Source organism: Pristis pectinata, chromosome 20 (genome assembly GCF_009764475.1).
Source record: "Pristis pectinata isolate sPriPec2 chromosome 20, sPriPec2.1.pri, whole genome shotgun sequence".
NCBI lineage: Eukaryota > Metazoa > Chordata > Chondrichthyes > Rhinopristiformes > Pristidae > Pristis > Pristis pectinata.
The window spans coordinates 35,209,579-35,224,986 of NC_067424.1; the positions used below are offsets into that span (position 1 = coordinate 35,209,579).

At 51.1% G+C, this 15,408-nt stretch overlaps 1 protein-coding gene across 45 annotated transcripts in view; it reads left to right on the forward strand.

The window, feature by feature from the left end:
• LOC127580681 (ras-related protein Rab-44-like) overlaps nucleotides 1-15,408 on the forward strand; it is a 107,503-nt gene that overhangs the window by 80,845 nt on the left and 11,250 nt on the right. For 42 of the 45 annotated variants that reach the window (XM_052034382.1, XM_052034381.1, XM_052034395.1 and 39 more), the window contains 6 exons: nucleotides 153-337; nucleotides 2,577-2,775; nucleotides 3,359-3,543; nucleotides 8,704-8,851; nucleotides 11,815-11,944; nucleotides 14,247-14,328. In XM_052034382.1, the coding sequence (XP_051890342.1) occupies nucleotides 153-337; nucleotides 2,577-2,775; nucleotides 3,359-3,543; nucleotides 8,704-8,851; nucleotides 11,815-11,944; nucleotides 14,247-14,328 (929 nt within the window). The remainder of the gene's footprint in view (nucleotides 1-152; nucleotides 338-2,576; nucleotides 2,776-3,358; nucleotides 3,544-8,703; nucleotides 8,852-11,814; nucleotides 11,945-14,246; nucleotides 14,329-15,408) is intronic. The other 3 variants (XM_052034394.1, XM_052034408.1, XM_052034422.1) reach the window with 2 other exon arrangements.

Here is a 15,408-nt window from a genome sequence, read left to right on the forward strand (position 1 = left end):
AGGCAGAGACTGGGAAAGATGGAGATAAATTAGGAGTATGGAGGGTGAGAGGTTAAGAGTGATGGATATGAATCCATTTTAGTGCTGCATTGCCTTTCGACCGCTGATTGGAAGGAGTTCAATGTAATTGGATGTGTGTTCCTCCCCTCCAGTTACAGGCAGAACTTGTGTCCCTGCGCAGTAAACAGGACGAGACCAGCGCTGAGAACCAGGAGCTCAGAGCGACCAATCAGGAGCTGGAGACGCGGCTGGAGGGGATCGGACAGGAGCTGCAGGAGGCCCGGGATCGGCTGGTGATCCTCCAGGAGGAAGCAGCTCACCGGGAGGAGACAGAAGGGTAGGCAATTCCCGGGATGTATTGTACAGCACGGAGCATCTGACCATCTCTTTCCTCACCGTTCCCAGTCTCCTCCAATCCAGATATTACCAGCTTCTCACTCAATGGTCCTTGGACAGATTGTTCACTGCTTTGTTCTTCTATCTCCCTCATGCAGATGTTCCACCAAGTTCTGAGCTCTTCTCCCTTCAGTCTTACACAGGACAGCCTTCCACCTCTCCAAGTCCCTTTGGCCTATATTGATCTCATGGTTTAATCTAAAAGTATTTTGGATGTAGAAGGTTAACCCTGATCCCAAAACAACTGGGCCGATGTGTTGGAAAACGGAGGGTCCAGTTGACTGGTGCCAAAGGCGGATATCCCCTGAGCCCCCCCCCCCACTTATCTATCGTAGGAATGGACTTCTCTGTTCTGCACTGGACCCCCAAAGACAATGTGGATACAGTCACTCCCACCCTGCACCAGCCTGCAGTATAGTTGAACCCCCTTCCCATGCTGCTTGTTGGCTCTATGCCCCAGAAAGAGGGGAGAAAGAGGGGAGAACCTTCAAATACCGGAGGCCGTAGCTTTGAGGTGCATGGGGGAAAGTTTAAAGGGGATGAGCGAGGCAAGTCTTTTACACAGAGGGTAATGCCTGTAATGTGCTGCCAGGGGTGGTAGTGGAAGCAGATGTGATAGTGGTGTTCAAGATGCTCTTGGATGGGCACATGAATATGCAGGAAATGGAGGGATATGGATCCTGTGGAGGCAGAAGGGATTAGTTTAATTTGGCATCGTGTTCAGCACAGACGTGATGGGCTGTACTGTTCTAGGTTCTATGCACCATGAGCTTCCTCTCTTCAGCTGGAGAAACTCAGGCACCTTCCTCATGTGACACGCTGCACGTATCACCAGCCTAGGAATAGCCCCAACATAAGACATTGAGGGCCACTGAAACCTTCACAGCCACAAGCAAAGTGACCCCCTCAGATGGGGCTGTGGCCTACGGTGGATCACCTTCCTCAGCGAGGCAGAGTCTCCAGGACAGTCCCGATGGTCTCGACCCGAAACGTCAACTGTCCTCCCTCCACGGATGCTGCCCGACCCGCTGAGTTCCTCTGGCCTGTGAGCAGCTTCCTTCTGAACAAACTATGAACTGGGAACCCCTCTCCCCACTCTCGTTTTCTCCCTCTGCTCCTGCCCTCCTGCAGGGAGAAAGAGCCACCAATGGGCCCATCCCCAGGAACCAGTGGGATGTGGCCAGAGAAACGATGTGAGAATGGGGTTCAACCCCACTGCCCTCCACTCGCTGTGGTCATCGGGGAACGTTACCGCTTCGTAGAAGCCAAGCTCACCGGGTCCCCTCCAGGGGACTCAACTTCAGGTCAACTACTTTCAAAGCAGCAAGTTTACACAGCGCAGGGAGGCAGTGAGGGAGGGGGGTGCGAGAGAAGGGGCTGTTTCCTGAAGTTAATTTAATGCTTTTGTAATTGATGGTTGTCATGTCTGTAACGGACTGTGCTGCTGCTGCAAAAGGCTGATTTTCACGGCATTTATACCCTGGGTATGTTTGCCCATGACAATAAACTTGAACTTCCTCCAGTGTCACATTTCCTGTGGCATTCACGTGGTGTCAGCCGCATCGTTACAGCTCTGATATGAGGTCCCACGTCACCAGTCTGGCATGAGTGCGTGCTTGCGATCCCTGAATAACATTGACGCTGGTACCCCTGAACAACAGTGCCTGGTGTCTCGGGGCACTTTATTCCGGAGGTTACCTGCCTTTATTCGTTGACCTGTTGCTCTCAGTCGATGTGCCTCTCGCCAAGAGACAGTCTCCTGGGCCCCACCCTCTGTGGACCGGTCCGTACAGTTTGCTTGCCACCCCTGTTGCTGAACCACTTCAAGCTCTGCCAGCCTTCCATCGGATCCTGTGGTGATCAACCAATTCTCTGGGACAAGGAATCACACAAAAATTACAGCAGAAGAAAGAGTCGGCTTGGCTGAACTCTCAGTGATGGGCATTTACCTCTATACCAGACACATCCTAATCCATTTCTGAAACTTTCTGTGCATTAGTATTTCCCACAGCAGACTGCCCTCCCAGTAGACCTGCTGCCTACCCTCTCTATTGACTGCAAATCCTGGCTGTACAACAGAGATCCTTATATCCACTTGATCACCCTCCCAACCAATAGCTCGCTCACTGGCAGTTAACACAGAGTAATGCTCTCCTCCCTTTCTAACCCCTGTCCCACAGACTCCAGAGAACTCGCTCCATCCGACGCCGTGCCGCTCCCGACTCTTCGAGCAAACCGGACACGCCGGGGGAGGACTCTGGTCTCCCCCAGCCAAGAGTCGAAGGTCAGGACGTGACCCCGGGAGAAGGCGGAGATGGTGTCCACGAGGAAACAGCAGCGGCCTCGGCAAGAGACAGAGCAGCAGAGAAAATCGAAGAGGTAGCTGGGCCCGGGAACCAGACCCCCCTCCACAGTTAGAGCAGCAGGAAGGTCAAATCCTGCAGGAACTGCGTCACCCAGTATCGTCCCCACAGAGGGACTCAGGTCGGCTCACAGAGAGACGGGGGGTCCCAACCATGCCTGGAGCCGCCCAGAATCAGAGTCAGGCTGTCACCTGGTTCACGCCTTCAGTTGGTTTCAGCTGTACCCTCAATAAGGGTCAAGTCGCAGAATGAATGGGTGGCCCTGTTGAAAGAACAGCCAGAAAAAGTCTCAGGAGATTCCCAAAGCGATGGTTGGGGATTTACTGGGGTATATGGCATGATGTGGGGAATTCACCGACTGCTTTCCAGAGATGACACCGTTGCTGTAATTGGAGTCTGAGAGTGTGGGATAGTGAGATAGATAGATAGGGAGAAAGATAAAGAGAGAGAGAGAGAGAGAGATGAAGGAAATGGTGTGGAAGATGGACAGAATTCAAGAGGGGGTATAGAGGGAGATGATGAGCAGGATTGGGGAGGTGAGAGATTCAGAGTGAATCCATTTCCATGGTGATTTGCCTCAGTGTGTTCCTCCCCTCCAGTTACAGGCGGAGCTCGCGTCCCTGCGCAGTAAACAGGACGAGACCAGCGCTGAGAACCAGGAGCTCAAACTGGCCAATCAGGAGTTGAAGGCACAATTGACGCAGATCCAAGAGGAGCTGCAGGAGGCCCGGGATCAGTTGGTGATCCTCCAGGAGGAAGCGGCTCACCGGGAGAAGACAGAAGGGTAAACGATGTTGTCCCTGTCCCTTGCTCCCATCCCGCACACTGTGCACACGCCTGGTCCAGAGTTTACAGACCCAGCACACTGAGTGGAGTCCCAATGCTGTGCCCATATTACATGCACTGGGAACCCACTCTGTGCTGTGAGCACACCCTGTGATGTGAATGTCTGGGACACTGCAGACAAAATCCTGGAGACACAAGAGACTGCAGATGCTGGGATCTGGAGCAACGCACACAAAATGCTGGAGGACCTCAGCGGGTCAGGCAGCATCTGTGGCGGGAAATGAACAGTCGACGTCTTGGGCCGAGACCCTTCATCAGGACTGGGAAGGAAGAGGGCAGAAGCCAGAATAAGAAGGGGAGGGGAAGGGGGAGGAGCACGAGTTGGAAGGTGAGTCCAGGTGAGAGAGGGGGCTCACAATATCCTGCACCCTCTTCACACACGACGCATCATGGTGTTGCATACAAATCACACACACCCTGTGGACTGTACAGACGTCCTGTGCACCATACACGCACACTTCACCATCTTTTATTTGGTACGCAGGAAGTGTGTGTCATGGACAGGCAAACCTTCATTGCCCTGCAGTACCTGCTGACAGTGTAGGTAGTCAAGCCATCTTCTCGAACCACCACAGTCCTCCTGGTGAAGGTACTCCCACTGTGCTTTTGGACAGGGAGTTCCAGGATTTAGACCGAGTGACAATGAGTGACCAGTGGTACTCCTCCAAGTCAGGATAGTGTTCCACTTGAAAGGCAACCTGGAGATGGCAGTGTTCCTGTATACCTGATGACCTTTCCCTTCTTGCTGATGGAGTTCTCATGTCTGGAATGTAGTGGCAGAGTACAAGACACTGGCGAGGCCACACTTGGAGTACTGCGTTCCGTTTTGGTCACCCTGCTATGGGAAAGATGTTATTAAGCTGGAACAAGTGCCTGACCTGCTGAATTCCTCCGGCATATTGTGTGTGTTGCCCCGGATTCCAGCATCTGCAGAATCTCTTGTGTCTGAGCTTCGCAAGGATGCAGACAGGGCTTGAGGGACTGAGTTATAGGGAGAGGTTGGACAGGCTAGGACCTTATTCCTAGCTGGAGCGTAGGAGACTGAGAGGTGATCTTATGAAGGTGTATAAAATAATGAGGGGTGTAGATAGAGTGAATGCAGTCTTTTTCCCAGGGTTGGGAAATCAAGAATTAGAGGGCATAGGTTTAAGGTGAGAGGGGTAATCTTTAATAGGAACTTGAAAGACAACTTTTTCACACAAAGGGTGGAACGTTAATGGAACAAGCTGCCAGAGGAAGTGGTTGGGGCAGGTACAGTAACAACTTCTAAAAGATAGTTGGACAGGTACATGGATAGGAAAGGTTTAGAAAGACATGGGCCAAAAGCAGGCAAATGGGACTAGCTTGGATGGGCATCTCGGTCAGCATGGATGAGTTGGGCCGAAGGGCCTGTTTCCATGCTGTAAGATTCTAAGACTCTACGACTAACCCAAGAAAGTAACTACAGTACACTCTGTTGATGGTGTACACTGCTGTTACTGTGTCCTGCTGCTGGAGGGAATAAATATTTAGAAGGGTGGACAGTGTACAATCAAGTGGCTGCTTTGTCCTGGATGGCATGGAGCTTATTGAGTGTTGTAGCTGCAACTATCCAAGCAAATCCACTTGACATGCCTTATAAATGTGGTAAAGCTTTTGGGTGTCAGGCCACAATGCATTCACCACAGGATACGTAGTCTCTGACCTATTCCTGTAGCCACAGTAATGGTGTGGTTTGTCTAGCTGTGTTTCTGATCGGTGGAGACCTCGGGATGTCGGTGGCAGGGGACACGGTAATGGTAATGCCATTAAATAGTGAGGGCAGGTGGATAGACTCTTCCTGGTTGGAGATGGTGAGACAGAGATTCACCTGCACCTCCCTTAATATCATCCATTGCATTCGGTGCTCCAAGTGTGGCTTCCTCTACATCGGTGAGACCAAACGCAGACTAGGTGACCATTTCGCAGAACACCTACACTCTGTCCGTAACCGCGGTCTGCATCTCCCCGTTGCCAGTCACTTCAACTCCCCCTCCCACACTATCACTGATATATCAGCCCTCAGCCTCCTCCACCGCCAGGAGAATTCCAAGCACAAACTGGAGGAACAGCACCTCATTTTCCGTCTTGGAACCTTGCAGCCTAACGGCATGAACATTGAATTCTCAAGTTCAAGTTCAAGTGATACTTTATTTGTCATTCACCCAGATGCTGTAAAGCACATGGAGGAACAAACTGTCATTTCCTCCAGACTCACACAACAGAGGACATACGTAGAACAGAGGACATACAATAAATGCAGACAGAAAAATTGTGCAAGCACAAATAGTGCAAAAATGTTATATACAGGATACAAAATTAGTGCAAGGTTCTCCTGCCTTAAGTAATCCCCACCCACTTCCCCACCACACCCCCCCCCCCCAAACCAGGCTTCTTCTTCCCTTTCCTCGCCTCTTTTTTTCCCTCTCTCTCCTTCCCTTTGACCCATCCCCCGGTGGATCTGCTCTCCCCTCCTCCCCCGCACCTGCCTATCTCTACCTCTCACCTGCATCTGCCTATCACCACCCTGTGCCCATCCCTCCTCCCCTCTTTTGTCCACCTATCACTGCTCTGCTTTTCCCTCCTATATATCGGGCTTCTCCTTTTCCTATTTTCAGTCCTGAAGAAGGGTCCTGACCTGAAACGTTGACCGCCTGCTTTTCTCCACCGATGCTGCCTGGCCTGCTGAGCTCCTCCAGCTTCATCGTGTTTTTCATCTAGATTCCAGCTTCTGCAGTCTTTTGTTTCTTTGGAGATGGTCATTGCCTGGCGGTTCTGTGGCATGAATGTTACTTTCTAGTACCAACCTGTGCCTACTTATCATCCTGACTGCTTTGTTATCTGTGGATTTATAAATGGAACTAAACGTTGAGCATTCAGCTGTGAGTACTTGCACTCAGCCTTACAATGGAGGAGATTCATTGACAAGGCAGGTGAGGATGGTTGGTGTCTGGGACACTGCCCTAAGGAACTGCTTCAGGGATGTCCCAAGGTGATGCAATTGACCTCCAACAACCACAGGGGCTGTTCCCAGGGACACACACAGAGACGGACATCAACTGCTGCTGGAAGGTCATCAACTCAGTGAAAGATGCCCTTTGGTCTGCCTGAAACTTGTTGGTCTCCCAGCACTGCGAGATGTCCGTAAGGGCATGCTGCTGACTGGCACATTCCAGGTTGCAGGAGTACGTGCTGAGGGACGCACTGAAGCTGGGTGCAGCCAACGCAAGGGCTGGGTGGGGAAGGACCACAGTTTAGGGTTCTTCTGCCACAGGAAAGGGAGGGGCGGGGTCAGGCGAGGAAGCCCCTTAAGTATCATAAATATAGGATTGGGGTAGCATCCCAGGGAGCCACAAGAGTGGCATCGGTGCTGTGTTTTTTATATAAAAAGGTAACACTAATGACGGATCCGTACACGAATGTAAAGGTTTGCAGTGTTTTGTTGTTGTATAAAGTTTGTTTTTTATGATGGATAAAGTTTATTCTGGAATAATAAAAAACAACCAGAACCATGTTGCCCTGTGGGGCAGTAATCAGGCAGTTTTCCCAATGATATCCATTGACTTCAGCTTCACTTGGTCTCCTGTTACAGCTCCACTTGGTCAAATGCTGCCTCACTGCGAAGGATAGTCACTCTCACCTCTCCTCTGGAGCTTAGTTCTTTTATCTATGTTTGCACCGGGGCTGAAGTGATGTCAGGAGTCTACGGACCCAATGGAGCCCAAAATGTGCCAATGTGAGCAAGTCACTGCCAGCTTTATTGCTGACCCCCCCCCCCCTTCCAGTGCTCAGCTGATTACTGAGAGCACCCTGATTCGCTGCAAGCCAGGTGGGATAAATGTATCCGGCCTTTTGTGGACAGGGTGCACTGGGACAACTTTGTACTTTGCCAGTAAACGCCATTGTGTCTAAGCGGAACTGAGATAGCTTGGCTAGAGACGTAGCTAGTTCTAGGGGGCTTTTGGAACCCTTCAGCCTTGTTGTGTCTAACGCACTCATCCATTTCCTGATATTAAGTGAAGTGAATGGAATTGGTTGAAGACTGACTTGGGTGATGTTGGGGTCCTCAAGAGGTGAATCAGCCCCTCAAACACTTGGTTGAATGTGGTTTTGAATGATTCTTTGTATTGTACACTTGTGTAGTGGACAAGGCGGAAGGGGGTGTTCATGCAACTTCCTCCCCTTGTTAGCTGTTCATTGTCCACCACCACTCATGACTGGGTGCAGCAGCACTGCAGAACTTTGTGAGATCCCATAACACTAGAGGAAGCTGCTTTAGCTATTTACCCTGTGTAATGAATTGACCTGTACGATTGGTATGCAAGACAAGTTTTTCGGTACAAGTGACAATAATAAACCAATACCATGTGTCCTAACTTTGCCATGTTGGCATCTCATTTCTTAGATTAGACTGGCTTGTATTAATAAACTCATCGAACTAATGCGGCACGGTAGCGTAGCGGTTAGCGCGACTCTATTACAGCGCCAGCGATCGGGGTTCGATTCCCATCACTGTCTGTAAGGAGTTTGTACATTCTCCCCGTGTCTGCGTGGGTTTCCTCCGGGTGCTCCGGTTTCCTCCCACATTCCAAAGACGTACGGGTAGGTTAATTTGGGTTTAAAATGGGGGGGCTCGGACTCGTTGGGCCGGAATGGCCTGTTGCCACTTTGTAAAAAAATAATGCTGAACTTATGACTTGATGGTTAGCCATGAGGATGCAAACTAGGGTAAAATACAGTTCTGCTGCTGTAAAATCCCTCATGAATCCCACAACTTCTCTGAACAACACGTTAAAGGTGCTCTCCATCACATGGAGGGGGTCCCTAAATGATGAGAGAGGATCTAATTAAAATGTAAAATGTTCTGACAGGGGTCAAGAGACTGGACGTGTCTGGCTGACGAGTCCAGAATGAGGGGTCGTACAGGACATTCATGAATAGTTTGGGATTTTCTCCAATCCACCAACTCTGTGGTCACTATCACTGCAGCAAGCATTTTACCTCTTGATGTATTCTGTTGTTTCCTTTGCTACTGAACACAGAGTAATGCTATCCTCCCTCTGTCACCCCTGCTCTACAGACTCCACAGAGCTCGCTCCATCCGACGCCGAACCACCCGTGACACTTCGAGCAAACCGGACGTGACCCCGGGAGAAGGCGGAGATGGAGCCCACGAGGAAACAGCAGCGGCCTCAGCAAGAGACGGAGCAGCAGAGAGAATCGAAGAGGTAGGAGCTCCCGGGAACCAGACCCCCTCCTCAGTTAAGAGCAGCCTCATCCAGCAGGAGGAAGCTCCTCCTCGATGGGCTCCAGAGACGACACAGATTTCAAGCAGGAAAACTGACTGAAGCCAGGAACTTTGTCCTCGTTTGTTTGTGGCTGAGAATTTAGAAGACTCTGAGTGATAGAATGTCATTGAGTTCTAGCGAAAAGTCAGGCATCTGCATTGTCCAGGATTAGTGTTGGAGACGGCGCAGAGGACACTGGCCAGGATGTACCTGGGGTGGAGTGTTATAGTTATGAGGAGAGACTGACGAGACTGGGTCTCTTTTCCTTGGAGCAGAGGAGGTTGAGCAGGGACATGGCTGAGGCATAGAATGTGGCAGGGTGTGGAGAGGGTAGACTGCAGGAACCTTTTCCATTATCCAAGGTAGAGGATATAGATTTAGATAAGTGGTAAGAGATTTAGAGGGGATCTGAGTGGGATGTTTTTCACCCAGAGAATGGTGAGTAACCTTTAATGCACTGTTGGAGAGAGTGATGAAAGCAGAATTGATCATGGCATTTTTCTGGACAAGCACCTGAATTGACTAGGCAGAGAAGGCCATGGGCCAAGGGTTGGAAGAGGTGATTAATACAGATGGGTGCCCACTGGTCAGCATGCATGTGGTGGGCCGAATGGCCTGTTTCCCTGTTGTGTGACTCTGTGACTCTAACATATCACTGATCAGTGCAATGCCTTGACTGGCACACACCCTCACACATCCTCTCCTGTAAATTTTTAAATCTCGCTCAATTTATTTCACGCTTCTCACAGGAATTTGATCAAAGATCCAATTGCTAAGTGTGATCAGGTTAGCACATAGAACAGTACAGCACAGGAACAGGCCCTTCAGCCCACAATGTGCCGAACTAATTAAACTGGTAATTAAACGCCGAATTAAACTAATCCTTCCTACCTACACAATGTCCGTATCCCTCCATTCCCTGCACATTCTTGTGCCGATCCCAAGGCCTTTTAAACGCCCCAATCGTATCTGCCTCCACCACCACCCCGGCAGGGCATTCCAGGCACCCACCCCTCTCTGTGTAAGAAACTTGCCCCACATGTTGAACTTACCCCCTCTCAAATGCAAGTCCTCTCATATTGGACATTTCGACCCTGGGAGAAAGATACCGGCTGTCTACCCTAGGTTCTTAGCATGTGGGTTGAGTGTGACATCAGGTATGTTCCAAGCACTCCATGTGTTTACATGCATGATCCACTCTTGCACACGGAGGTGTCCAGGTATGAGCTGATTGGTCAAACGGTGTGCAACGCACATTTTGACATCCGGCACAAATTCCATTTTAACTTGTGCGCCCCCCTGAACAATGATCACTGACCGCACGAAGATGTCCGCTGGCAGGTGGATGGGGCGTGCTTCTACCTGGAGTCAAGTGGAGGAGGCTGAGCTGGTCCAAGGTCCTGAGGTCAAGCCACAGGGGTTGTTGTTCATGTTGGAATCCCTTGAGAAATATCCTTACCCTTCACTCCCATCAGCCCGCTCCCTGCAGGCTGCTCTTCAGGCCTCCTTGACCAGACCCTGGGTCTATCCAACCTCCAGCTGCCCCCTCCGCCTTCACTGACTCAGCCAAGTGCGTCCGTGACCCAACGGTACAACTGGAAGCCTCGCCATCCCGTTGCCCTGAATAAACCCTAGCGATTCCATATTTCCCTCCCACCCCATTGAAGGTCCCATCCACCCTAGCCCAACTCACTGTGGCCCCTCTCAGTTGCACGCTCTTCACCAACCCTTGATCACTGACCAAGCTGAACTCTTCCAGAGTGGTGGAGCCAGTGGGGGTAATGTGTAGAGCAGGAGCCAGGCAGTAGAGGCTGTACAATGGCTTATTTCCCAGTTTGTTCTCCACTGCTGCATTAGGGTTGACACTGGTGCTCTCTGCTCAAGGTAAAAGTGCTACTGTATGTCTTTGTTTCCTTGGGCGGAGGCCAGTGCTGGGGTGGGTATGAAGGTTGTGAGCTTCCCTAAGGCTTGAGGAATGACAGACTGCACTGAGGTTCCCAGTGAGGACTTATATCCCTGCATGAACCACAAGGGGCATCACCCCCAACTGGTCTGTGCCAATCAGCTGCACAAGTAAATGCTTCCCAAAGTAAATCCTTGATCATGAGATCCCAAAGCCATGTGGTGTCAAGAATGGTCATTGTTGCCCCAGTTGTTGCCACCCTGCCTGAGTCCAGAGCCAGCCAAGGTTGTGGAGTTGTAGTCACAGAAACGGGCCCCCGGACTCATCCGGTCCGTGCCGAAATTCCTTAAAGTCACTACTTTCCGGGGAGCTTGGAAAACTTCTCGATCCAGCTTTTCCATCACATTCCAGCTGTTCTTCCTCATGGAAGGCTGTCTGTAGGAGAACATGGGCTGTTCCTTTATGACTCCTTGTCCATTGCTCCGGCCAGTATAACTGATGTTAATTCACTGACTTAATGTTAGCTCATTACCCAATGTTAGTATAGTGTCTGGAATTAGCATTCTTCTGTATTCCCACCATATTTCTTGCTAGCAGACTGTTTACGGTGAGTGTATCTGAGCGGTTTATGTGGTGTTCAGTTGCATTCACAGATCCTTGTGTAATGAAGCCCTCTGCACCCACGTGCGTCAGAGCCTGGACAACCTTCAGGCATGGGCTGATAAGTGGCAAGTAACATCCATGCCACACCTTGCTGCTTCACACAGGAGAGAGTCTAACTCGACCCTAACCCCTCTCCACCCCACCCTGTGTGATACTAAGTGGCAAGATGATCACCAAGACGTGCCACCTGGGGGTGGAGAGTCTGTCAGTGGTTAGTAGATTGTCTCTAGGATCATAATCCCAGCTGTGGAGGTGCTGAACTTGTAGCCCCCTCGGCTGTTGCAGTGAATTGGATGCACGTTCCCCGATGACCAACGCTTTCACCTCCCTTCCACAGGCAGAGAGCTCCAAGAACCCCGATCAGGTCTACAATGTCATGTTTGTTGGGAATACCAATGCTGGGAAAACATCCTTCATCCAGCATTTCTGTGATGGCAATTTCCAGCCAGGATTACCTTCCACGATAGGTATGGTGACATCGGTCAAAGCGGATCGTTTAAAGGGAATGTATTTGTTGTACGGCCACAGTCTGTGGGAGAGATACCCTGTCAGGTGGTCCTGGCTAGTTCCACAAATCACATTAAACTACGTTTCACTGAATGCCAAGTCACACAGATATCCTGTTCATATTTTCCCTCCAAATGAGCAAGTAGTTTCAAGCATATTTACCTTGATTGTTCTACATTTTATCCTCATTCATCCACCCAATCAGACCATAACTGATAGCAGGCTCACTGCATGAACTACCAGCTGTGGAAATGGATTCCAGTGCTTCACAACTCAGTAGAGGTTACTCCTGACTTCTTTTGTAATCACCTTAGTTGGGTACTTCATAGAAGGTAGAACAGTACAGCACAGGAACAGGCCCTTCTGCCCATGATGATGCACTGAACTAATTAAACTAGTAATTAAATGCCTAACTAAACTAATCCCTTCTGCCTACACAATGTCCACATCCCTCCACTCTCTGCACACTCACGTTCCTATTTAAGAGCCTCTTAAACGCCTCTGTCATATTTGCTTCCACTTAACGTCACTTCTTTAAAGGCTCTTCAGCAACAGGAGGCTTCTCTGGGTCTAGGGTCAGAAATGCAGTCTCCACACTTAACCTCAAATAGTTCGAAAGGAGAAGTGGGGGTGGCATTATAACCCAGAGGGAGCCGCACCCTAAAGCAAAGAGTCAATGTGCAGTCACCATAGCCTGGAGCACAGTGAGTTACGGTGACAGTATTAGTTCTCCCTAAGCTGCAGATCAGAGGTACACACCGGGTCCCAGACACAGACCCGGGACAGGGGTACACACCAGGTTCCACACACAGACCCAGGACAGGGGTACAGACCGGGTCCCACACACAGACCCGGGACAGGGGTACACACCCGGTTCCAGACACAGACCCGGGACAGGGGTACACACCAGGTTCCACAAACAGACCCAGGACAGGGGTACACACCGGGTCCCACACACAGACCCGGGACAGGGGTACACACCGGGTTCCACACACAGACCCAGGACAGGGGTACAGACCGGGTCCCACACACAGACCCGGGACAGGGGTACACACCGGGTCCCAGACACAGACCCAGGACAGGGGTACACACCGGGTCCCAGACACAGATCCGGGACAGGGGTACACACCAGGTTCCAGACACAGACCCGGGACAGGGGTACACACCTGGTCCCAGACACAGACCCGGGACAGGGGTACACACCGGGTCCCAGACACAGACCCGGGACAGGGGTACACACCGGTTCCCAGACACAGACCCGGGACAGGGATACACACCGGGTCCCAGACACAGACCCGGAACAGGGGTACACACCGGGTCCCAGACAGACCCAGGACAGGGGTACACACCGGGTCCCAGACACAGACCCGGGACAGGGGTACACACCGGTTCCCAGACACAGACCCGGGACAGGGATACACACCGGGTCCCAGACACAGACCCGGAACAGGGGTACACACCGGGTCCCAGACAGACCCAGGACAGGGGTACACACCGGGTCCCAGACGCAGACCCGGGACAGGGGTACACACTGGGTGTCAGACACAGATCCGGGACAGGTGTACACACCGGGTGCCAGACACAGACCCGGGACAGGGGTACACACCTGGTCCCAGACACAGACCCGGGACAGGGGTACACACCGGGTCCCAGACGCAGACCCGGGACAGGGGTACACACTGGGTGTCAGACACAGATCCGGGACAGGTGTACACACCGGGTGCCAGACACAGACCCGGGACAGGGATACACACCGGGTCCCAGACACAGACCCGGAACAGGGGTACACACCGGGTCCCAGACAGACCCAGGACAGGGGTACACACCGGGTCCCAGACGCAGACCCGGGACAGGGGTACACACTGGGTGTCAGACACAGATCCGGGACAGGTGTACACACCGGGTGCCAGACACAGACCTGGGACAGGGGTACACACTGAGTCCTGAAGTACAGTGTGGACTTTCCTGTGAGTGTTTGGACTGGGGGACAAGAACACATTGATGAACCAGCACACTGCATGGTAATACTAGGCAGTACTCGGCAGCTACCAGTATGTTTGGATCTGAATCCAACATCCTCTGACTCAGAGATAAGAGAGGAACACTGGGTTATAATGACTCTGTGACAATGGCATTTGAGAGCAGCAGCAAGCCGAGTCTGGAGTCAAACCACATCCCGCCGTGGAGAGTTAGTCCTTCAATTCAGGAGGTGTGAAGCTGTCATCATTGTTTATTAGTTAATCCGTTCTCCCATTACTGCAGGGATAGACTATCGAGTGAAGACCCTGAAGGTGGAGAACAGGCACATCGCCCTCCAATTGTGGGACACTGCAGGTCAGGAGCGGTAAGTGAGTCTCCAACAGGAAGCAGATGCCACTGGTTGTCCGGTTAATAAGTCATGGCACAAAGCAAAAGATTGATCATCTGTACATCAGGGAAGTGATGCTGAGGGTGGGGGCGGGGGGGGGGGAGTGTAATGAAAGAGATAGGAAGAGAGAGGGAGGGAAAGAATGTGTGTTTGAGTGTTTGAGAGAAGATCTGTGTGTGTGAGAGAGAGAAAATGTGTGTGAGAGAGAATGTGTGTGAGAGAGAGAGAATGTGTGTGTGAGAGAGAGGGAGAGCATGTGTGAGAGAGAATGTGTGTGAGAGAGAGAGAGAATGTGTGTGAGAGAGAATGTGTGTGAGAGAGAGAGAATGTGTGTGTGAGAGAGAGAATGTGTGTGAGAGAGAATGTGTGTGAGAGAGAGAATGTGTGTGAGAGAGAGAGGGAGAGCATGTGTGAGAGAGAATGTGTGTGTGAGAGAGAGAGAATGTGTGTGAGAGAGAATGTGTGTGAGAGAGAGAGAGAATGTGTGTGAGAGAGAGAGGGAGAGCATGTGTGAGAGAGAATGTGTGTGTGAGAGAGAGAGAATGTGTGTGAGAAAGAATGTGTGTGAGAGAGAGAGATAATGTGTGTGAGAGAGAGAATGTGTGTGTGAGAGAGAATGTGTGTGAGAGAGAGAATGTGTGTGAGAGAGAGAATGTGTGTGAGAGAGAGAGGGAGAGCATGTGTGAGAGAGAATGTGTGTGTGAGAGAGAGAATGTGTGTGAGAGAGAATGTGTGTGAGAGAGAGAGAGAATGTGTGTGAGAGAGAGAATGTGTGTGAGAGAGAGAATGTGTGTGAGAGAGAGAGGGAGAGCATGTGTGAGAGAGAATGTGTGTGTGAGAGAGAGAGAATGTGTGTGAGAGAGAATGTGTGTGAGAGAGAGAGAGAATGTGTGTGAGAGAGAGAATGTGTGTGTGAGAGAGAGAATGTGTGTGTGAGAGAGAGAATGTGTGTGTGAGAGAGAGGGAGAGTGTGTGTGAGAGAGAATGTGTGTGAGAGAGAGAGTTGTAAGGAAATTTGGAACTGGGAGGGGTCAGAGGGACTTCCAAGGGAGACTC